This window comes from Petaurus breviceps, unplaced genomic scaffold (genome assembly GCF_028583685.1).
Source record: "Petaurus breviceps papuanus isolate PSGF00001 unplaced genomic scaffold, PetGlider_PUasm1.0 90650, whole genome shotgun sequence".
In the NCBI taxonomy this organism is placed as follows: domain Eukaryota; kingdom Metazoa; phylum Chordata; class Mammalia; order Diprotodontia; family Petauridae; genus Petaurus; species Petaurus breviceps.
Window position 1 is genome coordinate 4330844 of NW_027187299.1, and position 27260 is coordinate 4358103.

The 27260-nt window shown below is 40.1% G+C and overlaps 1 protein-coding gene across 2 annotated transcripts in view; it reads left to right on the top strand.

Moving 5' to 3' along the window:
* Positions 1 to 23022, top strand: part of SIPA1L2 (signal induced proliferation associated 1 like 2) — a 255321-nt gene extending 232299 nt beyond the window's left edge. Inside the window, exons 20-24 of one of the 2 annotated variants that reach the window (XM_069064869.1) lie at positions 8388 to 8519; positions 16922 to 16975; positions 17579 to 17702; positions 20330 to 20411; positions 21688 to 23022. In XM_069064869.1, coding sequence (XP_068920970.1) covers positions 8388 to 8519; positions 16922 to 16975; positions 17579 to 17702; positions 20330 to 20411; positions 21688 to 21834 — 539 coding nt within the window. In that variant the 3' untranslated portion in view covers positions 21835 to 23022. The remainder of the gene's footprint in view (positions 1 to 8387; positions 8520 to 16921; positions 16976 to 17578; positions 17703 to 20329; positions 20412 to 21687) is intronic. The other variant, XM_069064868.1, reaches the window with a different exon arrangement.
* Positions 23023 to 27260: the final 4238 nt, after the last annotated feature.

A 27260-nucleotide genomic window follows, 5' to 3' on the forward strand; every position in this document is an offset into this window, starting at 1 on the left:
GAGGCCTGAGGAGGATAAAAGTGTTGGCCAAGGTCACATTGTTCGTGTCAAAGGAGGATTTTGATCCCAGCTGCACTGACTCCAAAGCCAATGTTCTTAATGCTCTAAAATGTTTTCTCCTATGGGTTTTTTTTTTCATAATTAAATTTTTTTATTTAATTTTGGTTTTAAATTTAAGAGTTAACATGACCAAAGAGAATGAATGCATCACCTGTGGCCAATTTCTGGCATAGAGAATACAATATATGTACAACTTGGATCCAGAATCTGCTACTTTGTTTCATAAACTGCCTGAAGCTTTGGGGGTGATATTTCAAATATTTTTAATAACAACTTTCATGATGGAGAGGCAATATGGTCAATCAGTCAGTGGGAACGTATTAAGTGCCTTCTATTTATTTGCCAGGCACCATGCTAAAAGTGCTGGGATACAAAGGAAGGCAAAAGACAAGCGTCTCCCCTCAAGGAATTCAGTCGGTGGGAGGAGACGACCTGTGAATAGCTACGTACAAATGAGATACATACAGGATACATTGGAGATGATGAACAGAGAAGTCACTAGCATTACAGGGGATAAAGAAAGGTTTCTTCTGGAAGATGAGATTTTATTTGGGACTTGAAGGAAGCAATGAGGGTGAAAATTGCATAATGGGGGACAGCCAGAGAAAATGCCCAGAGGTAGAAAATGGAGTGTCCATTATAAGGGATAGTCAGGAGCCAGTATCACTCGATTGTACATAACGATATATAGGAGTAAAGTGTAGGAAAACTAGAAAGGTAGGAAGGGGTCAAGGTGTGAAGGTCTTTGAACCCTGAACAAATGATTTTATATTTGATCATGGCAGTGACAGGTATGATCACACTTGTACTTTAGGAAAATCATTTGGCAGCTGAGAAGTAGAAGAACTATAGTGGAGAGAGACTTAAGGCAAGGAGATCAGCCAGCAGGCTACAGGTGTAGAGAAAAGAGTTGGAGTCAGAATTACAAAGACCTGGGTTCAGATCCTGGCTCTGACATTTTCTAGTTGTCTTGGATATGGTCAAGTTACTGTGAGCCTTCCACTCCTCATCCTCATCATCCCTGTGTAGTGTGTATCTCAAGAGTTCTTTGCCAACTTTAAAGCGTGTGTGTGTGTATGTGTGTTAAAATCATTACCCATATGCTATTACATCTATAATCTCATGCTGCCTTATCGTTTCCAAACCACAGAGGCAGAGAAATAGTCTTTTCACTAAAGTACTTCTGACCATAGCCACCTTCCCAAATCATAAACTGCCTTCTTCATTCCTTTTTCTTAGCAAGGCAACAAAAACAAAGAATTCATGAAAATTTACCCAACTAGACCTTTTTGTCTGTCTTTGGTGGGCAGCCCCCTGTGGCAGCCTCTTTCCTCCAAAAACTGGCAGCACAGGATGCCAAGATGCATCCAGGATAAAAAAATCAGGAGTGTTGTAAAAGATATGGCAAATCCCATCCCCAGATTCCCTTGATGTGTTCCTGACTTATTGAACTAAAGATTTATAGCTCTGTCTCGTGGCCACAGCAGTCTCTCTAGTTCCTAGAGTCTGTCTCCTCTCCACCGAGGCGGGTTTAAGTGGCTCTGAGCTTTCCTCAGTTATGGGTCATGCAGATTCTCGGAAGAGTTCTGTGGAACAGACTCCCGAGAAGTCAGAACTCTTTGAGAACAAGTGTTCACTCTGAAATGGAAGAAGTCTGCAAAGATGCATTCCTAGCATATGTTTCCAAACAGGGTCTGGAAGGGGAGCTGGCATTTCAAACTTAGGTAACACACTTGCCTTACAGGCTTTACCTTCATGTCACCCTTCTGAAGGTTGGTTCCATCAGACTTTCTGGCATTGGCTAGTTGAAATTCAGATCACCAAACCTACAAGCATCCTAGAGATTATCATGGAAAGAGTCAGGGATCTGAAGTCAGAGCCACAGGCATTTATTCCATACCTACTACGTTCCAGGAGTTGTGCGAAGTGCTAAGGATGCAGAAAAAGTCAAAAACAGCCCCTCCCCTCAAGGACTTCACAATCTAATGGGGGAGACAGCATGCAAATAACTAATTACAAACAAGAAGAGATAATTTGGAGTCAGAGGACCTAGGTTTAAATTATAGTTTTGCCATCTATTCTCCATGTGACCCAGAACAAATCACTTAACTCTTAAGAGCTTTAATTTCCCTGTCTGTAAGATAAAGGAACTAGCCTAGATGGCCACTAGGGTCCTTTCTATCTTTAAATCTGTGATCTTGTGTGGAATAGTAAGATTCCTGGACTGGAACATGCCCAAGAATCACTTACTTTCACAGTAAAAGGAGAATCAAGAGCATCAGCTAATAAGTCTTCTCAGAGGCAGGCAGTCCAACTGTTAGAAACTAAGCTACTTGTATATGGTGGCCCAGGGATAAAAAGCCAGCAGTAACTGCTGGAAGGACCATCCTGTGCCTATTTCTACTCATTCTCCTCACAGGCAGAGCCTTTGCTTACAGAAATAATAACACCTTAGACAGTTCCAAATTTCAGTTTTCTTTAGTGTTCCCATCTATAGCAGAAAGCACCCCAGCACCCCCAGGGTGGCTGCTAACACAGGTTCTTAGATCTGCTTTTCTAAAGGAAAGCAACTCAAAATGGGTTAACAGTCTTGCTTTAATCAAACATATGTCATTTACTTAGTTCAGGGGGAAAAGGTCAGCACCCTGAACTTCAGAGAATACAGAGGTTACAAGCAGAAGTTACAAACAGACAGAGAAAAGTTTCAGCAGACAGGCCTCCAACTGTCTGACCATTACATCCATACCTAGTCAGTTACCAGAGAAGGAAGCACCAGCATCTGGGTTTTCAAAGCCGGGGGGCTCAATGGGTGCCCAGAATCTCATCTGGTCAAATCACACAACTATTCTCAAAGTGAGCCCCAAAACAAAACCTCACATCAGGGTTTATATAGCCTTCTCCTGGGTCAGAGAATGTCACAACCATCTTGACTCACTGCCCAATCACAGAGAACCAAGGTGTAGGCATTCCTGAAAACCAAGCCTCCCACCACAGGCTCCAGGTGCACTTAAGCCTATCAAAAGGCCTAGGGGCAGGGAAGATCTTAAATTCTCATTCTCATAACACCATCTCTTGAACCCTTACGTATTAAATCCTGTATTTAAAGGCATTTTAAGTTGATACTTTTAATTCATCCATCTTTTTTTGAAATCACTGAAATGTGCCAGATCAGTTTATGAATGACTTTTTGTAATGTAAAGACTTGACACAAAACATCCACAGAAATGTTCTGCATTAGCTGTTGTTATTGCATTTAGGTCAGTATTTGTCTGTTCCTCATAAGATCTGTATCCTGGATAGATTATAATAAGGGAATTCCATGATGGACCACTCACAAGAAATCATGAAAATGAGAATTGAGACTTGCTGTGTTTCAGAAATTAAGTCAGATTCAGGCGATATAAAAAGTGAGCACTGGGGAAATGGTAATGTTACTCTTAAGCTTAAGTAATCGAATGGGTTTTATTTTATTTTTTGTATGGAGTAAGAAAAAAAATACTGCGATTCTTCTTTTTTAAAAGACCAGGATGGAGAGATGGGTTCAAAGGCATATAGAGAGCATAGTTATCAGGAAGAATTGTTCAATAAATCCTGCAGTACTAGCACCCCTGAAGGCACTTCTGAAAGAGGAATTTTTTTAAAAATACACTTTATTTGGAGTCTAGTAAACCTAAGGAATTCGTTACATATAAGAGATGCTACTGGCTGAAAACATAAATAGATTAAATAAAGTTATGGTTAAGTTCACTGATGATAGATGCTGGCTGTTAAAAAAAAAAAAGCAAAACAAAACTGAGGTTGTTTTGGAATAGATCCTTCCCCCTTTAGGGTTGGTGTCAGGAAGGACAACAACCATGCTTTTCTAAAAATGTCCCTAATGCTTATGCCAGAGGACAGTGCACTGGGCTGGCTGGGACATTTCTCTTTTTTAATCTGGAGTTTCTCACTCTCCTCTGTCTGTTCTTCATTTTCTCTTTGATAAGTATCCTGTGGTTTCGGGAGAATTATTGTGAAACTTGAGGTTTTTGACTACCAGGAAATGCTGTAGAAAGATACTCATATTTGTTATCAGAATAATATAATAAAAATAAAATCAGAATTAATAGAGATGGATTATATGAGTGTGGGGACTTTTGTAAATAGACAGGAAGCCACAGACTTGATGTCCTTATGCCAAGAAGCAGGGCAGGAGAGTGGGGAAGGAGATCTGGCAGACATGTACAAACATTAAAGTTTCCTTAAAAAAATAAACAAACAAGTGAATTGTTGAGCAGAACTCCAAGCTGGATCCGAAACATGAATAGAAACAATAGGCAAGGGAGAGAAGAGGAAACAACCCTTCCAAAGTAGGGGATTACATTCCTCTGGACCAGTTGTTTTAATAGTTAACTTCCATTTTCTGGAGGCTCACCAATCTCTTTGGGGGATGTGAGGGAGTAACTCCTCAATTTGAAAGCTGCCAGAAAGTTCAGAATTGTGAATCACTGGAGTCAGCATTTTTCTCCACTCACTAGGTATCAGGTCATGGTTGGCCTAAACAGATGACTGGCTATACTTCTGGAGCTCCTTTGGCATTCATGTCTCCAAAATGCCAGTGCCTTAGGTCAGTCACCATACCTTTGTTGGTTTTCTGTGGGAACTTCAAATCTCATCCTTAGTTCTTATGAACTCTAGACTGTCCAGTCAAATATCCCTGCTTCTCAGTAAGCAGTATTTTTTCCAAGCCAAAAATCAGAACTTGGGATAATCCTTTTGTAAGCACTCATTTAAAAGTATACTTTTTTTTTTGAGATCTGAACTGCCCTGGAAAAGTCTGGGATTTGTGTTTACCTTACATCACTAAATTGTATTCACCATGGTCAGAAGACTGACCATCTGTCTGCAACCAATGGAGATTTACCACTGGCCTTGTTGAACAATTATCAAATGAGTTAATATTTTCACAACATGTAATACTTAGTTTCAGAACATAGTAAGTACTTAATCAATGCTTATCCACTCCCCTCCCCTTGAACCAAAAATCAGGGGACCTGCTTCTGTTGCTGGATTTGTCGATGACAAGTTTTATAACTAGAAGCAAAGCACTTTATTAAGCTTTGTGGTTCTCAGTTTTCCTTCAGTTAAATGAGGATTTCTTACCTGCCTTACCTCCAGAGAGTCAGTGTGACCTAGCATATGGAGAGCTGGCATCAGAGCTGAGAACACTTGGGTTCTACCTGTGATACATACTGACTGTGTGACCTGGGGCCAATTGCTAAACCTCTTTGTGCCAGAAGTGGTGGGAAACCCTTGGCTGTAATTCTAACAATGGCCCAGAGAGATGAGACTGAAGAAAAAGATGGACCGTGGTTACCCAGTGATCAGTACTTCAGTAGATGTCCCAGTCAGCAACTAGGAGGAAGCAGACAAATTTATGGAGTGAGAATCAAGGGCCCCATAAACTTGAAAAGATTTCTCACTATTCCTTAAGACCCCTTGGAGACTGAGAGCAGTTGGAAGGGTAGCCTACTATTGGGTATTCAGGAAAGGCTGCATACAACTGAGTTTGTCTCTGCCTTGCAGAAATATGGTGAGGATCAAAAGTGTCTGTAAAACTCTCTTAGAAAGATCTTAAGAGGCCTTTATAAATGCTAGCCAATAGTGCAATTTTTGAAAATTACTGATGATGTCACTAATGACAAAGCCAGAGCACCACTGATAGCCTTGTTAGGTATTAGGTAACTAGGTAACATAAGTATTAGGTATTGTTAACTTATGATGCAGAGTTTTGGAGTTTTTTTTACAGTCCTTTCTGACAGTTACTGTGATCTCTTCATCATAAGTGACCAAATTTGGTTTTAACCTAAAGAACCTTCCCCTGCAGTAATAAAATTTAAGTTTAAGAGAACCTTGGAATTTCTTAGTGAACATTTTCAAATAAAATGAACTTTTTGTGGGAACATTCACTTAACCTAAATGAGCTTACAATCTAATGGAGGAAAAGAGACAATTACATAAACATGAATATACCGTGTTTCCCCGATAATAAGACCTATCCCGAAAATAAGCCCTCCCCTTACTGTGTAAGATTCCTCTAAAATAAGCCCTCCCCCAAAAATAAGCCCTATTGAGATTGCTACTGTAGTGAAGGTGTTCCCCTGTGCTACATGCTACATTACGGTACCTCTGTATGCACCATCCCTCCCCCCCCCCCCGGGTGAGACGAGCACGTCATCCTGTTCTTCCCCAGTGATTTGCTTGCTGGCGCCATTGAGAGCAGTGCCGCGGAGGAGAGCTGAGGCAGGACAACATAAGCCCTCCCCTGAAAATAAGCCCTCTGGTGTTTTTCTTTCCAAAAAAATTAATAAGACAGTGTCTTATTATCGGGGAAACACGGGTATGAACAATCATATGAACACCTTTTCTACTAAATTATAGTAAATGTTCCATAGTGACACAGAAGTCAGTGGCAAAATAAATTACTTAAAATCTTTTTTTGTGTTAGTTTCTCTATTATTAGTTATGTGTGTGTGTGCATGCACATGTGACGTATGTGCGTATAAAGCTAAACATATACTTGTGATGTGTGTTAGAGAAGAGCTTGTTTGGTTCAAAACTGAAAAGACCAGGCAGCCCCAACTCCCCTGATCCTTCCTATCACAAGGTACATTCCTATACCTGCATTGTAAGGGAAGGAGAAGGGTTGAGAGCAAAGTAGCAAAACCTGTGAACATTTCTCTTCTTCCATGCTTTCTCCCCACCCCCAATTCCTAGCAAGTATGAATCAGCTGCTGATTTAATTGGGCTCCTCTTTGACCTGGCCACGGATAAAGAATGTCCCATTTTAGAAACTTCTGCTTGGAGCATTGGTTGTTTAATCAAAGCAGAAAAAAAAAACTAGAAAAATATTATCTTTGTTATTCCTCTGAAAATGGGGGCCATTGGAGCAAGGGCAGAAATAAGTAAGTTAATAAGATGATTAGCAAGGTAGCATAATGTGAATAGTTTAACAGCTACCTTTGACAGTTCTTTTAGATATAAATGTGGTAGAGGTTAGGAAAGCCTAAGCCTATGACTTTTGAATGAGGATAAAAGTTAATTTTAGCCCCAAACAGCCTCTCCTTACACAAATGACATCAAAGCTCATTTCCAAAGATTCACTGCTCTTTTAATAAAGCTCTTATAAGGGCAATTTTCCAAATACTCTAGTTTGGTTCAGATGCCAGAATTTCTCATCTACCCAAAAATTGTGGGTACAGAAATTACAGGTGTAGTTTGTTAATTATGCCCTGAGTTTCCTTAATTGCAAGCTCAGTCAGCCAGGTGGTCATTATTTTGAGTGGTCTAATTAGTCAAATGTATTCACAAGTATCTGCATGTAACTCTTTTGGGTGGGCATGGAAATTATGAGGCAAAGAAAGTCCAGTTGAAGGCCTTCCAAAGTTTGCTGGAAAATACCCAAAGAATGCTTTAAAAAAATAAAAAATAAAACTCAGCATTGTGAGTAATAAAAAAAAAAAAACAAAGCAGTGGAATCATTTTTAAAGAAATTACAACTGCTACAAAGGAAGAATGATGAGTTATTAAGTATTATATGTAGGAGGTGTTTCTGGTATAACTGGTTATTATCAAGCCACTTGATTTAGAACAAATGGAGGAAAGCATAGTAAACCACAGGTTTTGTATATAGTAAAAAAACTTTCTGTCTCTCTCTTTTGTATATAATCCAGCAAATAAAATTGTCCTTTTATCATCTATAGGTAATATGGATGAATGAATGAACAAGTGAACATTTACATGATTAAATGAAATTAACATGGTTCAATGCATAAAAACTTTGCTCCAGTCTCCAACCTTAGATCAATGGGCTCTACTATACTTTTCAAGTCATCAGTGTTGGAAGACATTTCCTTCAACACTTTTTATATGTTAAAAGCATTAGGTAGAAAAAGAAAGAAAATGATACCAGAATCTTGTAGTCTGTAGTCGGGCTTGGTTGCATTCAGAGGGAAATTGTTCCAAGGAAAATCATCATTCCTAAATGTTGATGCTGTGCATGGTCTAAATGCTAACTCCTTTTCTGACATAATTTCTTCTGTGTCTTCCCTTGAATTAGTTAATGGTCAGTTTTCTGCTTTTCCTCAACCTTTTTGAGTCTGCTTTTAGCTGTGTGTGTCTTAGGGTAATCAGCAGCTTAAATTTTTGTATTTTTTTTTAATGCGGGTAGGGAGATGTCTCTTAAGGGGGAAGAAAAGAAGCTGTTTGTTGTAGGTGAATTTCCCAAGGGGATGACGCTGTGGACAGTTCTCTGTGATATCACTGACACTGTGGTTTTGTTTTTTGTTTAGATGAGTTCTGGCTCTCCGATGGGTCCTTATCGGATAAGTCCAAATTCACTGATCCAGGTCTGATGCCCCTCCCAGACACTGCCACAGGGTTAGATTGGTCCAACCTTGTGGATGCTGCACGGGCATTTGAAGGTAAAGACTAAACTGGCCCAAAGATCACTGCTTTTTTTTTTAATGCCATGAAGTGTTTCTGTACATTTCCTAGAATCAAGCTCGTGTTGTCTAGACAAGCTCTAGGATATTTTAGTCCCCACAGGGGAAAGCTTGTGTGTAGTGGAGCCTGTGCAGATTAGAGTGAAGGGGTATTAGGATGTGAGACTCAAGACCAGGGTTCCAATTGTAGGTGACCTTGGACCTACAATTTGGACAAGTCTGTTCTTAACTTTCCTCATCTGAAAAGTTGAGTGCTTTGGACTCATATGGTCCCTAAGGTCTCTTGTAAAATACATCCTGTGATTATTGTTTTTGCAAGGCAGGGAGCTCCTTTTCTTTGTCAGGAAGGATGAGCATTGACAGGGAAATTCTGGCATTCATCTGCCATCCTTAAGATGTGATTGTGACATAAGATGCTTCCTTTGGCTTCAGATCTCATGTCAGTTGGTGAAAGGTTCTTGAGGATTCTTTTACACAATTGTTGATAGCCTTTTTTATAGGGAGAAGGGGCAAGGAAGAGCAGAATCATTGGAGAGGACTTGTACATTCTTTCCTCTGAAAGGCTCCTTAAAGCGGAGATTTTTGTTGTATCTCCTCTGACCTCCCATAGATCTCCACATAGAACATGCCATTCATAAACGTTTGTTGACCAATTTCAGGCAGATCTTCTTGAAGGGTTGATTGATAGATTCCTAAAGCAGTGGAAATTACTGTGTTTTCTGAAATTTCCTCCAGGAAGGGCAACACAGCTAGCCTCCAAGACTCCCTGCCCCCCATTCAGCTCAACTTCTCATCTCATGTGCAGCCCATTCCTCTTCTCCATACCTCTGCTACCCTAAGGAAGACATCAGGGCTCTCAGAATCTGAAGAGCAGAGCCCCTACTCTAAAGGCTGTCAGGGCCCAGAAGTTAGAGGTGTATCAGAGGAGCGGCCCAGCTGGTAGAAGGGACCCAGTGCTCCTAGAATTAGGACACTTGAGTCCCTATCCTGGCCATAGCAGTAACTGTGCAGGCAAATCAGTTCATATTTCTGGGCTTCGGTTTCCTTATTTGTACAATTAGAGGATTACACTAGATAATTCCTAAGGTCTCTTCCAGGCTGCAGATTCTGTGATTGTAAATAATGATGTTTTAACTGCAGTTCAACTTGCCTGCCATGTTTAAAATTGCTTCTGAGGCCCCCAGGGTGAATTTGGAATATTGGTATAGTATGCAAAATTTATGGGAAAACATCGAGTCTCTTAACCATCTCAGGGAAGACTAAAGGTGCTTAACCCCAAGGGCTTTCCACAGAATTTTGAATGGCAGCCCTTCTGACCCTCACCATCTGGTATTGATGATTTGAAAGTTTCTCTCTTTTAACTCAAGACAGACAAGGCTGTGATGTAGCACAGGTAGGGCAAGGGAAACCCCTGCAGAGTAGATGTGGCCTGTAACTCCTCCCTGGATGGAAGGAGTAAGCCTGCCCTGAATTCCCTGGTTCACTGCCTTACAAAGTCCTTGTCCTACTTGGGAACTTCAGGAAGCAGCTGCCTGCCTTGTAATGAGGCTGTAACTCCGCCATTATCAAAAGCAAGGTCTCTTTTGTTTTTTAAACCAAACAAACAAAGAAACCTAGGGCTTGAAGCCTCTTTGCTTGAGTGTATCCTCTTACTTTCAGTAACCCTTCCCTTGCTCTGTTCTAGAAGTTGGAGACCAGCGAAAGGTAAAATTGCTTTGCCAGCCTCAATTCAAAGCTGATCTAGAAAGCAAATTCAACAAATTTAATTCAGTGAATGTTTATTATGCACCTACTCTGTGCAAAGCACTGTAGCTAGGGTATTTTCAGTGTGTGTGTGTTGTGTGTGTGTGTGTGTGTACATCTGTGGGAGCATGTGCTTGGGAGCATTGAATGGTCTTGTCTCTTCAGCAGAGGTTTGAATGATAATAGTATCACTGGTTATCCATAGATCATCCACTGGGGAGTACTTTATTGAATAAACTCTTGGATCTTGTATAAAGCTTGGGTCTTATTATCATCTTATGTGATGCTTTCTTGATAATGTACCTAGAGAAGACTGTAGTACAGTGGGGAAAGTGTGGGCTTCCGAGTAGGAGGACCCAGGTTCAAATCCTGACTCAGCGCTTCATTCCTGAGTGTTGGACAAATCACTTCAGTTTTGTCATCTACCAAATGAAAAAGCTAGACTAGCTGACCTATTAAGTTCCCTTCCACCTCTAAATCTATGAGCCTGAGATCCCAGTTCTTGGTCCTTAAGTCCCATGGATAGGTCTTGTGATCAGATACCTACTGATTGTGATTTGAGGGCTGCTGGCAGAGGCCCCTGCCCAGAAATCATGTTCCCCCAACCTCCAACATACCATATGAAGTGGTACCATTACTTTTTTTTCTTTGAGATTTTTTTTTTAATGCAGAAACCCTTGGGAACTAATTTGATAACTAGTTATAATAATATCTTTTGTGAATGAGCTATATCTTAAACTTAGTAGATGATTTTGAGATTGCCATAGCTGAAAAGGTAAGAAACCCTACATTGCAAGCCTGTTGATGGAGACTCTCTCAGCCTACTCAGGTTGGTCATTGAATAACAGACGACATGAAGTCCATCACCATGCATATACTTGAAGTCTTTCTAGCTTGGGCAGGACCTGCCCAAACTTGAGCTCTTCTGCCATAGCCTCCAAGAACACAGGGTCACAGCTGTCATGAATTGGCATTGGAGTTATTTAGTGTTAGTGATGATGGTGGTGTTATTAATACTACTATACCTTCTTTTTGAGATTTTTATTGTGAATCAATTTCCCTAGGCCTAAATTTCCTCATATATAAAAGGAGGGCATTAGATTAGATCTTTAGAACCTAGATCCTTCCATCTCTCCAAAATGGAGACCAAAGAGTTTAAGCTAGATCTGAAGTATGGTTTATGGGTTGACCTTAAATTAAATAAAAGAACAGAGTACTTATCAGGTTGCTAAAAGCCCTAGAAGGATTGTTTTCCAAATGGGAAGAACGTATGTGATTATTTTTGCTAGGAGGAAAGAATTGGTCAATCTACTTTTTATGCTTTCAGGTTCCAGATCATCTTAATGGGAATTGATTTAAAAAATCTTGTTGTTCAGTCCTTTCATTTGTGTATGACTCTTTGTGACCCCATTTGGGATTTTCTTGGCAAGATAGTGATTCGCCATTTCTTTCACCAGCTCATTTTACAGATAAAGAACCTGAGATCAAGTTACTTGTGACTTTGTGACAAGTGACTCATCCAGGGTCAAACAGCTAAAAAGTGCAGCCAGATTTGAACTCATGAAGATGATTCTTCCTGACTCTAGGTCTAACACTCTATCCATTGTACTGCCAAGTGCCCCCTGATTTAAAAAAAATCTTATATGATTATTTAAAGGAAAAATCAAATGTTGCTACTTACAGACAAAAAATGATACCTGATAAAACTATATATGAAATTGTCGTTAATCTTGACTATTATAATATGCCAGCTTAGGACAATATTCTTAGGAAAAATTCAGATGAGGCCTTGTTACTATGGATATTTGGATAATCATTTTTTTTTTAAGAACTTACTGTGGCCCAGGCACTCTAAGTGTTAGCCATACAAATAGGAGCAAGTGAGATAATCTCAGAGTTCAGAGAACTTAGAAGGTGGGAAGACAAGAAGACACAAAAATGGAAGGTAGGAAGGAAGGCAGTGGTGGTATGCTTTGGGCATGTCAGGAAATGGCATTGTGCCCTGTTTCTGGGCATTATGGGAGAATTTTTTTTTCTGTAAAAATAAATTTTCCAGATAGATGAAGGTTCCTCTTTAAGTGCAAAATTTTAAAAATCTCTTACCATTTTTGGTGTAAATCTTTCTGATATGTATTTATATGTGTGTTTATATATATATATATATATATATGTATATTTCCTTGACTTAAAAACAGAGTATGTTATGCCTAAATTTTGATTCATGATGGAAAAGTAAAGTGTATAGGTTTTGTCATGCTATTTAAATGGGCTTTTTTTGTTTATTTATGGGGCTATACTCCAAAAGGTTGAGTTTTCTTGCATGTTATCTTGAAAACATGTATTCACATACACATTTACACATATACCTTATATATTAAATAAAACAAAACCAATATGCCTACATTAGAATAATTTTTTATACATGAAGTGTCGTATAGTGATTAATGATGGAAACAAGATTTTTGATTCAGAAACTCTACTTTTAATCTTTGCTAAATAGTTGTTGAAGTTAGCTATGTCCTGTTTATTAAGATCAAACAATTGTACTCATTACTAATATGTTAAATTTCCTAAAGATGGCTAGAAAGAGCCACCTTTTCTTTGATTGGTAAATCTTGGTGCATACATTCAGAAAATGCTGTGTTTATGGGAATAGAAGGGAATAGAAACTGTTTTTCATTACTTTTGGTATAGCCTGTTCTTTGCTCTTACTTGAACCTAATCTAGGTTAATAAAGGATAGATAATTTTCTGTTTTAAAAAATCCTTTTTTATTAAAAATAGTCCATTTTCAGTTCAGTTCAACAGGCATTTATTAAAAGTACCTCCTATGGGCAGAGTGCTTTGTGGTAATAAATGAACTATCATGATATGTCTTAAAAGGTTTTCAAGAAGAAAAATGCTTTTAAAGGATTTGTTGTAGCACTTGAACTAATTTCTGTCAATGACTTGGATGACTCTGATAGCCAGTGCATGCAAGATGTGGAGCAGGCTGAAAATCAGATCATTATTGGTACTGTGATTGAATGGTTGGATCTCTAATGATAGTGACCTTGTGACTTAAGATCATGGCTCACACTTGTTTTTTGACTTACACCATATATTAGACAGTCCGGAATGAGTGTCAAATGTTGCTAAACAATAGTCATTATACAGATAGAACCCATGAGGTAGCCTGTGGCTGCTAAAATATAAGGCTTAAGTAGCCTTGTTTTAAAAATTAATTTAGAAGGTACTCTTTATGTTAAATATTCCCTTTATCAAAGGCAGCTTCGTGGACAGAAAGCATGCTGGCAGCTAGAGAGCTGGGTCCAGGTTTCTATCTCTGGCCCATCTTAGTTGTGCTTCTCTCAGTTGCAGAAAAGGTACTGATCTGCATTGGTAGAGAGAGTTTCTTTACCCAGATATTCCCTATATCAGTGAGAGACACGCCCTCCACCAAGTTAAGATATCTTTTTGTCATTTTAACTTACCATATCTGACGCATCCAAAGACAAATTCTCTTCCAAAATTTCATAATTCCCCCAAAGGAAAAACAGAATGTAATCTTTCCAGATCTCTGTTTCTTGTCCATGAAGACCCAGTTTTTCCTCAAGGAATTATCACTTTGAATTTTAGTTTGTCACCAGGAAATATCTCTATTGACTACGTTGCATATATATAGTATAAAGGAGGTGAAGCCTTTTTTTGTTTCTTTTTGGTCACATACTTGGAATTGTGGGGGAGCAGTGTGATGCCTGTTGTAGGATTGGAGCTAGAGAGCTGGATTCGAATCCTGGGTCTGCCTCGGGTGAATTATTTGCGCTCTCTGAAATGCAGCTGCTTTATTTGTAAAACGAGGAGTTTGATCTAGATGACCTAGAGGGTTTCTTCAAGCTCCACCTTTAACTCTTTGTTCCTGCTGTCATCCCTCCAGCCCCAGATACACATACTGATGGGTAAAGTAATTATTAACATGAGGAAAATATGAGTCAGTCAAAATTTTTAAATTTTATACACACAAACACATTTTTAAAGGCCTAAAGATCATCTTATTTCACTCTCTCTTTACAGTGTGCTACCACCTTTTCTTCCTTTATATTCACACTAAGACATAGAATATACTCTGTGATGATAGAATGGCTCCATCTGGGCTTCATTTTCATTCTCTTTGTGGGAAGGGAGAAACATGGTTTTTCAGGTGTAGTCTTTCTTTATCCAGCAGGCCGTCTGTTCACCACTCATGCTTTCTCCTCCAACCTGTTACTAACCTTTACTTTCTTCTCCAGAATCCTTCACATGTAGAAACTTTTGTGCTTGAAACATTCTATGCAAGAGACTTCCACGTTCCTACTCCATCATTTTCTCCTTGCCTATAACCTCAGGGATGGGAAGCCATCCTCCTGCCTGAGCTGAATCTCCCCCTCTGCCTCCCTACTCCTACCCCCAGTAAAACATTTAAGCCATTCTGGCCATCACCTCCTGGCTGAACTGAGTAGTCATGACCCTTAATCTTAGCCAAATGTCCTAACCCTTGAACTACCTAAGTTTTCCCATAGCTGAGTCCTAGACCATCATGAACACTGTCTTACAAATGAGGTTTCCAGCAACATCCATGGCTGTATACCTTTCTTATATCTTCCCTGCCCCACTTTGGAGGTGTTAATCCTGACCCCATTATGAAGGATGCCAAGGTTGGAAGTGTCAGACTATTACGGGGGGGTTCAGGGACTGCCCCAGTCTGGCGGGGTCCATCCTTGCCCAAGTGTGAGGATTTCATTGGGCTGTCCCCTATTAGTGTTCCCTTTTTGACTCTGTCTCTTGTTTTTTTGGATGTCTTCATTTCAATCACAAGGCTTTCCCTTTTTGGACGTCTCTTAAACACCCCAAATAAAAGGGTTTCTGTTCATTATTGAGATGCAGAAAACGTGATTCAGTCAAATGCTTTTTTTTTTAAATGCATGTATTGCAGTGAGGTGCATTGGCCTAAGAATCATCTTTATTCACACATTCTGCTAGATACCATTTCCTTTTCTCATTTATATTCATTCTGAAATGTAAAATACACTTGGTGATGATAGAATAATCTCAGCTGTATTATCATTGTATTATAAAAGTATAAGATTTTACCATGGTTATTACAAATATTGTACATTTATTATTCACCTGCAAATATCATTCTCTTATCTTTAAAAGCCCAGTGGCTCCCAGTATCAAGTTAGCAACCACAAAACAGAGTTTTCTTTTTTCCAAAGAAATTGATGTATAAAAGTAGCTACTCTTAAATTGTGGCTTGTATGAAGCTCTCATAATATAGAAATTGACTTGAAATGATTGAAGCACATAGATATCCAAGGTAGATGTGGGGTTCTGGTTTTAGAAAGTCACTTTTAGGAAGAAGGAAATCACTCTTTATTTGAAAATCTGTTGTTTTGTTAATGGTTCTACCCACCCTTTGCACAGCTTTCTGTTGGTCAGCAGACACATATTACTGCCTGCTGGGTTCACAACACCGTTTTAGCAGCTTTGGAGTCCATGGTTTACCACACAGACTGCAAGCACCCCTTGACATTGCCATCCATTTTAATTAACTAAAAGTTGGTGACCCTCCATAAACCCAACAAGTCAGAGATCTCATTAGGAGTGCTCATTCAGCAGCCAGGGAGGAAAGTAGAGTGGGAATAAATTAAGAGCAGGGAACCACTGACATGCAACCAAATATCTTTCCTTGGCCATTAATCAAATCACCTAAGAAAGTTTGCAGCAGCATAAATATACCTGCTTTCTATTCCTTGAATCCTGCATAAAAATGTGTGTATATATGCGCGCATGCGCACACACACAACACACACACACACTTGCATGGTGACTGGTTTTTCAGGTGTAGTCTTTCTCTGTCCAACAGGCCATCTATTCCCTATTATCAGTGAGAAAAGGAAAATAGCTTAAGTAACCACTTGTCTGCCTTTTTCCCTCCTGCTTCTTCATACAAGTGAAACCCTTTTCTGCATGCCATTCCAGTATCTCCAAGCTAATAAATATTCCTTTATCCCATTTCATTTATGCCATTTCATTATCCCCAGGCTAGTCTCTTTCCATGGATGTCCTTATCAAAGGAGTTATGCCAATCTCTGTTGTCACATTTATGATATTCTCCCATGTACCTTAGCTCCTGTGAGTTGGTATCTTACAGCTTGTCAATGCCAGTTGGGCTTTGCTATCAAATTAGACTATAAAAGCAGTTATAGTTATTAAATACTGGAAATCTCATTCACTTTGATATTCCTTTAAAATTTCAGTACTTGGATCACACAGCTTGTCTCTCAGTCATCCTAATTTCTGTGCTGATAGAGTAAGATGTCCAAGTGAGTCATTTAAATAAACCTTAAAGTGTGGTCTGTGTTCACACTTTCTTTTGTGTGTGTATGTGGTATGCCATGTATCTAGAGCCAAGCAGCCAGGTACGAAATGTGTACTATAACCACCATGGGTAACATTACATAAAAATTGGCTTTACAAGCACTGAGGGCCTCTTGGATTTTTTTTTTAATGAGCATGATTTGCATTTGATATGACAGTTATTTGAGCCTCATATGGGCTCCAGAGATTCTCGAGTCTAGAGAGATCTTGTTCATAGGAAAATTCTAAATCTTATTACAGGTCTTGACTCAGATGAAGAGCTTGGTCTGGTCTGTCACCACACGGCCTATCTAGGTGATGGTTTGGGGTTGATCGTTGGCCCATGATGTTTCGTAAACTTTCCTTTATATTGCTTATGTCTGCACGTCTGCATGGTTATCTGAGCTCTGAGGGTTGGGGAAGCAAAAGGGAAGGTGGGCCCTGTTGCTTGTGGCTCAAATAGTCTTTCCAGTTGGTTTGGTTTTTGGTTTTTGTTTGTTTGTTAGTGTTTTTTTCCAGGGAAGGGGAGGGGATAGATAGGATCAGGCATTTTAAGAAGACCAATCTCCTAGTTTTTAAATTAGCATGAACAAATTAGCAAACAGACTCATTCCATGCAAAATTGAACACTTTGGGCACTTAAGAAAGCATTTTGGCTACAATAGTCCTGTCTTCATAGCTCTGAAATGTATATGCTGCCCTGGCTGCCAAGACAACCAACCATAATGTTTTCAGGATGTGTGATGGCTTGCCTGGTTAAACCCAAAACAGGGTTTAACCAGAACTAGTTTGTGGGCTTTATTTTTTTTTAAGGCCAACTGTTTGAACATTAGTCTGTGGATTCATTTTCCGTAGGAAATGTTGCCTAATCTAATTGTAGCTAATTAAAAACCTTGTGTGTGTGCTCTCCCTCTCTAGATCAGAGAGTAGCATCCTTCTGCACCCTGACAGATATGCAGCATATGCAGGGCTTGGAGAGAACCCAAGAGTTATCTTTGTGTGTAGACCCAGCCAATGGGAAAGATTTCTTGGATACAGATGGGTAAGTAACCTTTTGTAGGGACTAGGAACTGGGTGGAAGAGGAGAGGTAAGGGGACCGAGACAAGCCGTTATTATGCCATTGGTCCATTTTTGTTTTGATTTAGAAGTCATGGTAGCATATTTTTTTATTATTATTAAAGTAAGCCCAGCTAGTTTTCTCCTCCCATTCTTAAAGAAAATCTTGAACATCCCCTTCACAAAGCAGTAGCCTAAAAAGAACATTGAATGTAAATTTATTTTCTTTTTTTAACATATCTCCTGGAGTAAGGAAAGTTTTCATTCAAAATAAGAGTGCTCAAGTCTTTCCGTAAGGGAGAACTAATTTTCATTTACAGGATAATCCACAAGATCCTCAGAAGGGAAGAGGATAGTGCTGGTAATAAAGTCCCCAAGTAAAGCAGGGGGGTAGACACCAATCCTGGGTGTTCTGCCCTCCAGGGATGTGCTAGAGCTGGCTTGAACCAGTTCACGAGAGCCAATTCTAAAATTCTCATAGTGAGATTCTGCCTCTCAGAAATCAACAGAGCTTATAAAACAGAGCTTGATTTTATTATTATATTTATATTTATTTTATTATTATTATTGATTGCATTATTTTGTTGGTTGTCTAAACTTAAGAAAGTGATGGGTAAAATGTTAATAATTGCAGATTAAACTTGAAAGTGTGCCCTCTCCCCCCAACCAATTATTAAATGTTTGGGAATACACCCCTGTTCCCATCCCATTGGAACATGAGATCCTCCAGAAACAGACTTCAAGTAGATTTCAGAGGGAAAAAATATGTCAGCAACAACTAGCTCAAAAATTCCCCTGTAAAGATTTCAGAATCTACCGCTAGGCTCCCATTTAAACAGCTAGAGTCCACAATCCAGAAGGTGTCTGGAATCCGTTTGCCAGCCATTATTTTTCTTTGTGAATTGACATTAAGTTCCTGTTGATGGAACCAGTGTTTGGGACAGATATGAAGCACCTCAGTCCAGGCAAGAAGATAGTTTTCACACAGATACCATTTCTCTGGCTTTAAGAACCCAAATAAGAGACCAAATTAGGTTAAGCCAGCACCTGACATTGTGACTTTTACTTGGGTTTGACCCTGGGCGAGTCACCTAACCTGTTTTCCTCAGCTTTATCAATTAAAATGAGACTAGTAATAATAGTAGCATCTACCTCCCAGGATTATCATGAGGATCCCATGAGTTAATAGATGTAGAAAGGCCTAGCACAGTGGTTCCATATAAGTACTTACTTCCTGCCATACCTGATAGCAGGCCCACTGCCTGCCACATAAATTTGACAGAGACACATAAACTTGTACAGAGAATTTAAGGAGATGCCTGTGGTGGCCTTTCTTAGAAGGGGGGAACTTCCAATGACAAAGAGAAGCCACATCATTGACAGTCAAAATCTGCCACCTAAGTCACCTCCCTAGCACTAGGCAGAAATGCCTTGCTGGTCTCAGTCATTCACTTGCCAGCTCTCCATCTGCCCCCACTGCTGAGCAGGCGAATCCAGCCAGGCCTGAAATCCCCGCCACTCCCCCCCCCCCCAATAACCCTTAGCCTGTGATCCTGACCAATGACTCCATAATGTATAATCTTCACTGTGGTGGGAGAGCCAGCCTCCTCCCCAGCCATGTTTGTGGCATATGGAAAAACCCATCACCTCCTTACCTCACAGTCACCTGAAAGTCATCTTCTCAGGCCCTGACCCAGGCAGGAATCCTTTGACATCATCCCTGGGCAGATTAAATAAATGAACAAGCAAACAGATCCCAGAGAGAGCGACCCACTACTTCCTGAGGCAAATCCATTTCACTCCTGGGCAGTTCGAATTTGCATCTTCTAGCCACTGATCCTGGTTCTGCCCTCGGGGGCTGAGAAGAAGCATCCTGGCTCCTTTTCCACTTGACAATCTTTCAAATACTTGAAGACAGCTATCATCACTCTCTCCTAATACTGTCTCCTGGGAACTTGAGCCACTGGCAAGTTGAATATGCATTTTTTACTCACTCAGTCCTCCAGAGTATTCCTGGGAAAAAGGAGATGAGTCAGAAAAGCTGAGTCCATTGTCTGGTTCCCAGGGCAGCTTTTTTTCCCCTTAAACCAATTGTCTAGCAGTGTGTTGCTTTAAATCCTTGGAAGAGAGACCATAGTGGTGTAATGGAGAGGGGACTGGACTTGGAGATAGAAAGGTCTGCATTCAGATTCCATCTCAGACACTGAATAGCTTTGGGACTCTGGGCAAGTCACATCAATCATCTCTCTGTGCCTGAGTTTTTACTCTGTAAAAAAGAGAGGGCTGGCTTCAATGACCCCTCTAAGTCTGCCAGGAGTTGACTGCACTCTCGGCTTCCTTCCCAAATACATGCTATCTAGACAAAATATGAATACTTCTTTAGTAGATAGAAACTCAGAGCAGAGTTTTAGGGGAAAAAAAAATATATATATATATATAACTGTATATTTCCCCTTGAGCAGCCTGGTTGGCTAGGAATCACTTTTTTTTTTCTTTCTTTTTGACCTGCGCTATAATCATATAAATCATTTTCAATTAAGCTTTAAAGAAAAGAAAAAATAGTGATTGAATATTAACATTTCACTTCATCCTTCCTTGCTCTATTGTGATAGGGAACGTTCTCCATCAACTTTAACTGGAAAAGTTAATCAGCTAGAACTGATTCTTCGACAACTTCAGACTGACCTCCGGAAGGTAAAGCCATCTCTTGTCAGCTCACATGCTATCCCCAAGGGTGTTGATTGTAACCCATATGTAGCATAGTATGCATGCTGTCTACTCAATAGGTATTTCATGGATTGGATTAATTAAGATTTTAGGTTTTCCTGCAACCCCTTTCATCCTTAGCAGTGATCAGTATGTGGGTTGTACCATAACACTAAGATTTCTTTCTTGGGGATGGGCAGATTTCTGGGACTGGTAAGGAGAGGGCATCCAGTATTTATCTTTAGGCAGATAAAGGTTAAATCTTAGAGGCTTTGACTCCAACTAGGGATAAACCCTGAGTATAGCCAAGGCCTCTCCATAAGAGAATAAGTGAAGTCAGTCTTTGTAACCCATCCAGCACTTTTCTTCTCAATTCAACAAGTATTTATTGAGATTGCTTTTTGTCAGCTGGCAGAAGATAGACTGGTGCCTGCCAAGGGGCCTGGGAATGCTCAGCTGGCATCTTTAAGACCCTCAATGCTTCCACCTCAAGCTTCACCCTGTGTGCGGTTAGCTCCCACTGTATATAAATAAAGGAAATGTTAACATTAGAGTTAGAATTCATCTCTTTTGGTAATGGTTAGGACCAGCTGGTGTCTCCATGTCCCACCCCCTCCTCACTTCCCCAGGTCCCTCACCCGAGGTCAAGACTTAATCTGTCTCCTGTATAAAAAAAGGAATGTTGCCAGTTGGCACTTTGTGTTGGGTAACACACCAACTTTTAAAGGGTTAGAAGTGAAACTTTGGAAATCCTGAATATTTTAGCCGTTTGTGTATGCATATGTGTATGCTTTTATTAAGGTCATTATGAAAACAAGATGTAGCCAGTTAACAAAGTAGGAATGAAATGTCCAACTATTTTATCATCCTAGCCATATCAATACCAGTTTTGTAGGTTTAAATAGATAGTTCACAGTATAAAGTGTCTTGGACAGTTTTAAGATTGTATGTTTTCTAATCTTCCAATTAGAATCTCATTTTACTCCTCAAGGAATTGAACAAAAACCAAATGTTTTTAAAGCAATTGAAATACATAAATATCCTCAGCCCCATCCCTATAGACTATAGGAAATAGAATAGCTTCCCCCCTTCCTTCTTCTTGATTGCTGGTACAGCCATCAGGAACAATGAGGCCACCTCTTGGCAGAAGTTTCAGAGATGAATCCTTGGTCCGTCATCCATCACAAACTCAAGTCTCCAGAGCAAGATGTTGGAGCTTATTGGCTGTTTCAGCTGACTTTGATTGCTTTTATGCCACCAACAGGAAAAACAGGACAAGGCCGTTCTCCAGGCTGAAGTTCAGCACTTGAGACAGGACAACATGAGGCTTCAGGAAGAGTCCCAAACAGCAACAGCTCAGCTGAGAAAATTCACGGAATGGTTTTTCAATACCATAGACAAGAAATCTTAACTTCCAGATATCTAACCAGGAACCACTGTTGGCGCTTCTATCCATTTGAAGTAGCAAAAATCTGATTTTTAACTGTGCTTACAATCAGTTTTTAGATGTTTCCGCTATTTCCGCTCTGTCCAGCACCATTCATCCAGGCAAGGTTTGGGGGGGGGGGGGGGGGGGGGGGGGGGAGGGCAGGGATGGACCCCGTTCATGGTAGCCATCTTAGGACAACAGAAAGCAGCAGATGTGAGTGTGGAGATGAATGTAATTCCTGGCTTGGAGATGAATGTAATTCCCGATGTCAGTTTAGACCTCTCATTTAAATTTACTAACACGGTGCTTGGGCTTACCTCAAGAGGGATGACAGTTCAGGTTTGATTTACTGGATTTCAGATGACCTGGTGGAGAAGTTAAAGCAATCTACAGTAACCTGGGCTTCAGTATTGTAAGATAAAGATTTAAAAACAAATAACCAGACATATACTTTAAAGTTAAAAGGTGCTCTATTTTTTTGGCTTGTACAGTAGTTCAATTTCCACAATCACATTGTCATAGCAATAAGAATGGAGGTATAGTGAATAGTCACAAAAGCTGTGTTGAAAAATCAGAAGTTAGCACTGATGTGTTTAACGCTAGGTTGGATGCAGTTACATTAGAGATTTATTTATTTGCAGGAACAAACGGTGCCTGAATATTAACAGTGTTTTGATTTTTTTTTTAAGCGACACATGCCTTGTAAATGGCTCACTGGGTAGTCTGCTTCAGCTCTTAGCCCACTTTTGTATAGTTACTTCACTGGGGGGACAAAGACAAGTACAATACCACTTACTTAGGAAGAACTCACGTATGGTGTGAGCCAGCGAGATTCCCTTGTCCAATGCCAAAATCTGTGTATCTTTGTACAGAAGCTTTGATCAAGTGTCTTGTATTTAACATCCTTATTTAAGCTTATTTAACCTTAAAATGTTAATTTTATAAAGTTTGATTTTATCTGCACTATGATGATGAGGGCAGTTAAGCAGCAAGCTCGAAAATCACTGAACTTGCTAAGGCGACTTGAGGAGTTGAGAGAAAATTCTAACAATTGGATGCTGCTAGTATACAATTTGTTTGTTACTGCTTTACCATTTTTAATTGTTTTATTTGAGAGGAACATACCTTTTGCTTTTTTAATAAATGTTTTAAAAAATCAACAAACTAATGTACCCAAGTGGGTGTGGACTCTGACTTTTTGATTTTTCTGTTTGGGCCACAATTGTCTGTTCCTCAGACATCTTATTTGTTGTGTTGGGGGTGGTGGTGGCGGAGGTGATGGTGGGGGTGGAGTGGTGGTGGAGATGGTAGTGAGGAGGTGGGGAAGGTGGTGATGGTGGGGGACAGATGGGGGGAGATGGTGTTGTTGTGTTCTACTCTTCATGAGCCCATTCAGAGTTTTCTTGGCAAAGATACAAGGGTGGGTTGCCATTTCCTTCTCCAGCTCATTTGACAGATGAAGAAACTGAGGCAAACAGGGTGAAATGGCTTAAAGGAATTATTGCAGGAACCATAAGATCACTAGTATCTTCATCTCAGACATACCCACTGAGGCAGTGTTACTGGAGGATCTAATGTTCTAAGAGGGCCTGGGCTAACTTATTGCCTAATTCTGTCTCCTCAATCCTGAGAAAATAAAAAGCTTTTGTGTGAATGAATGAATGAATGAATAAATGAACACATGAATGAAAAAGCATCTCTGTGCTTCCCATCTGCCTAGCACTGGGAATACCAGTGCAGAAATGAAGACAGCCACTGTCCTCAAGAAGCTTAGGTCGTGCTAGGGAAGATTGCATTTTGTCGGATAAATAAAGACATAGAGAAAGCAAATAGAAGGTAATTTCAGCAGAGGGGAATTTGGGAGGAATCAGGAAAGGCCTAGAGCAAGTTTAAAAAAACACTTGGCAGTTTCAACATGAAAAAGGTGGTACAGTGGGTAGGGCACCAGACCTGGAGTCAGGAAAATCTGAGTTCGAATACGACCTGAGACAGTTCCTAGCTGTGTGACCCTGGGCAAGTCACTTAACCTGTCTATGCCACAGTTTCCTCATTTGTAAAATGGAGATAATAATATCAAACACCTTTCAGAATATTTCTGAGGGTAAAATGAGATTGGAAAATCACTTTACAAATATAAAAGAGCTGTATAAATCCTAGCTATTATTATTATCTCTGGTATGGTCAGAGCTGACAGAAAACTCATACTGCAGGGGACCAAAAGCACTTACTGGGCCTAATTAATTAGGGATAGCTACTGGGCCTAACAGCTATCTTCAGGGTCTGTGTAGAGTTAAGGGAAGGTATAAACACCCATCTATAGTCCTCAGGCAGGGGAATGGTAAATGATTTACCAAAGTCCATGGCATAGTTCCTGACCACTGCCATCCAAGCAACTCCATAGGACAAGCTTCTTGCCATATTATCACAGGACTTGGATACACACTTGAAAACCAAAGACAGTTGCTTCCTATTGAGTTCTAAATTGATTAGGCACAGCTTCTCCAGAAGGTCACATTCCTGCATTTGGGTTCCAAGCACAGCACAACCCCAACCCTGGCAGTCATATAAAAAGGACTTCAGATCCACACCACCTTTCTTTCCGAATTTATTTTAAAGTCAGAAACTTTACTACTCTTGAGATCTGAGTAATCAAAGCAGTGATACAGCTGTTAACATCTGTGCTCTCTGAGTATAAACCGATACCTGGTTTTCATTCACTATAGCACACACTGCCTGAAATCTGCAAAGAACCATTTTGGTGGGGTTTTTGTTTTTTCTTTTTTTTTTTTTTAATGAAACAAATGCAAATGGAGCTAATGAGCCCCCTTGGCATGCAAATGCCATGTGGCAGCAAGGCTGAGTGTCAGTTGCTAATGAAACAGATTCAAAGGTTAGACAACCATGGACCCATCCATCAATACCCATCAAGCTTTTTGGCACTAGTATTGGGCATCACAGTTTTCTATCTAGTGAAATCATTGAAGAGGGAAGGGGCATGTGGAAGAGCAGGGGTCAAATCCAATCCTGGCGTTTTCATAAATATCTGCCGCTCCCAAATTACTACTGGCTCTGAAAGAGCAATTGTATAAATAAGCATCTACAGATGGAGATTTAAGTCCTTGGCAAAGGTCTCTTCTATCATTATTTATAAAAATAAATTGGGTGTAGATGTTCTGTATCCTTGCCGTGCTTAGCCATGACCACAGCCATGGCATACCAAGCAATGTCTAACTAAATGCTCCATTAAGTTGGAATAATTAAACATGGCAGTCATGTGTTCCACTAGGAGCTGATTAAACACCTTGTAGAAATCACTACCGTACCCCATCTGGGCTGGGGGCTCGCCAGGTGGCAAGCTGAACCCCAGCCCCCCATCCCAATTTTGTGAATGGCAAGCTCCTTTAGAAGAGGCATTCTATTTGCTTTTAAATGAGGTGCTCATGGACAGAAGAAATAGCCCTTACCCATGGGAGTGAATGGCACTTTGGAATAACAAGGGACAAAAATCACTTGTTTTCACCTCAAATCCTCTTGGCATCTATTTCCATTGTTGCCCTGCTGAAGCAACTAAGGACCGATAATATGTGGGTTACTTTATTCTGAAAACAATTCTCTTTTGAGCCAATATTTTATTTGGTGGAATGGGGACTGGGGATAGTATGGCATATCAGAGGGACAGAATGGGACTCATGGCATAAAAGGTGAAGTAATGTCTGCAGTACGGTGCATACTGCTTAAGCATCTCATGTGGAAGAGGGATTACATAACTTCTGCCAGATGACAAAGGGAAAACAGCCCACAGAAGAGACAAGTGCCCCAGCTTAAGAAAACTTCCTACAAGCAGGTGGAATAGAACTAAAGGCCTTATATTCATGGTCTGCAGAGACGGTCAAGCTAAGGGTGGAACGTCCACCTGCTAGAGTTGGTTTTCAAATGAATTTATGCTTCATAGAACAATATAATCTCTGAGATAGAAGGGATTCCCCAAGGTCATCTAACCTAACCCTTATCTGAAACATGAATCTCCCCTACAACAAATAGATTTCTGCATCAATCACCTGGACATTTTCCATAAGAACCCTATGAAAAATGGAGGGCAAATGTAATCCCCTTTTACAAATGCAATGAAACCCAAGAGTGCTTAAGGAGACTTGATCATGATCTCACAGCAGCCAAGTCAGAATAGTTAATGCCTGGTCCAATTCTGCAATCCTCGGGTGAGCCTTTAAAATAGACATGAATAGTTCTTCCAACCATATAGAGTGCAATCCATCCACGAGATATTCTGTAGGATGTCTATTCCCTACCAATGCACCTATTACCTTTTGCATCACCTGATATTTTGATTCTTCTGAAATCACATTATTTCCTTCACAGCCAGTCAATTAACATTTATTAAGTTCCTACTGTGTGACTCAGGGAATGTCAGTATTAGATGGAGCAAATGGAGATATGATAAAGAAAACTGGTGGAGGACAAGAGAAGCGAAAAAGATTAAAGGCCCGGTGGTACCTGGTTTAAGTGTTTCAGCAATTCTATAGCAAGAGATAAGAACATTTAAAAACATATTTGGTGAGGAGATAGTGTTGAATAATCCAAAAGGGAACAGGATCATAGAGCCAAAAGGGGTTCATCTTGTTCAACTCTTCATTTTACAGATTAAAAATAAAAAGATCCAGAAAGAGGGAATCATTTGCTGAAGGACAGGTACATAACTATTTAGTAGCAAAATATGGATAAAACTTGTGTATTCAACATAAGACAATGGACCTGGGCAAGATGGAGCCCTCTGAACCCAGGAGATCCCTTTGATAGAGAGCCAGCTTGGTGCAGTGAATGGCTTAGCAGTCGTTAATCAAGAAGTCGAAGAAACACACATTTAATACAATTTGGCACTGTGTTCTGACCACTGTACTAAGCACTATGCATACAAAGAAGGCCAGAAGCCAGTTTTAGCTCTCAAGGAACTCAGTCTAATAGGGGAGACAACTATATACAAGATATATACAGGACAGATGGGGGAAAATCCACAAAGGGAAGACACTAGCACTAAAGTGAGTCAGGAAAGGCTTCTTGCAGATGGTGAGGATTTTAGTTGGGATATAAAGGAAGTAAGGAGACAGAGGTGAAGAGGAAGAGCATTCCAAGCATGGAGATAACCGATGAAAATGCAGAGTTGGGAGATGTTTTGTGCAAGCAGCAGCAAAGAAGGCAGTATCACTGGATCATAGCGAGGTTGGGTCTCAGGAAGGTTTGAATCCCCCCTCTGGTATTGCATAACCATGGACAAGTCAATTAATCCTGGAACAGTGGAAAGATTCCTGGATTTGGTATTAAAGAACCTGCGTTCAAATCTTGGCTTTGCTTTTTGCACAGGTCATGTAACCACCTTAGGGCTTCATCTGTAA